This window comes from Penaeus monodon, chromosome 21 (assembly GCF_015228065.2).
Source record: "Penaeus monodon isolate SGIC_2016 chromosome 21, NSTDA_Pmon_1, whole genome shotgun sequence".
NCBI lineage: Eukaryota > Metazoa > Arthropoda > Malacostraca > Decapoda > Penaeidae > Penaeus > Penaeus monodon.
In genome coordinates, this window is record NC_051406.1 from 23,561,483 (window position 1) to 23,561,962 (window position 480).

At 32.5% G+C, this 480-nt stretch overlaps 1 protein-coding gene across 1 annotated transcript in view; it reads right to left on the bottom strand.

Annotated features, from left to right (window-relative positions):
• The window catches only part of LOC119586365 (protein bark beetle-like), a gene marked incomplete in the record, with an annotated part of 82,897 nt that overhangs the window by 11,334 nt on the left and 71,083 nt on the right, over window positions 1-480 (bottom strand). The window contains 1 exon segment of the mRNA XM_037935077.1: window positions 204-329. Coding sequence (XP_037791005.1) covers window positions 204-329 — 126 coding nt within the window.

Here is a 480-nt window from a genome sequence, read left to right on the forward strand (position 1 = left end):
CACATGTGAAATAATGACATTTAAAGAGAAACAGGTTTCCTTATCAAATGTAGAACATTATAAAAATATGACTGCAAGGACATCAATAATATTAATGATAATAAACAAGAACTCAATTTAACCTCTTCAAAGACACACACTATAAGATACCACTTTTATCTGAAATCTGTCTGAAGTTCGTTTGGTAATGAAATCATACTTACACTGATTCATTTACGGCAACAACCTCATATGCATTGTCCAAATTATAGAAAACGTTCTCAACAAACTGCTGGCCTGCACTTCCAGCTATAACAGTGCCCTGGTAAGTTGGGTCAACAGCCATGTTCCTGTAAATACGATAATTGATTTCATTTCATTTTCTGCAACGAGATTGATTCAACAGTTATATTTGCATTTAAAAGTATTCACAATCACGCATTTATAATTAACATTTATAGCACCTCAGTTTTGCATAACACAAGGAGGAAAGATAAATAG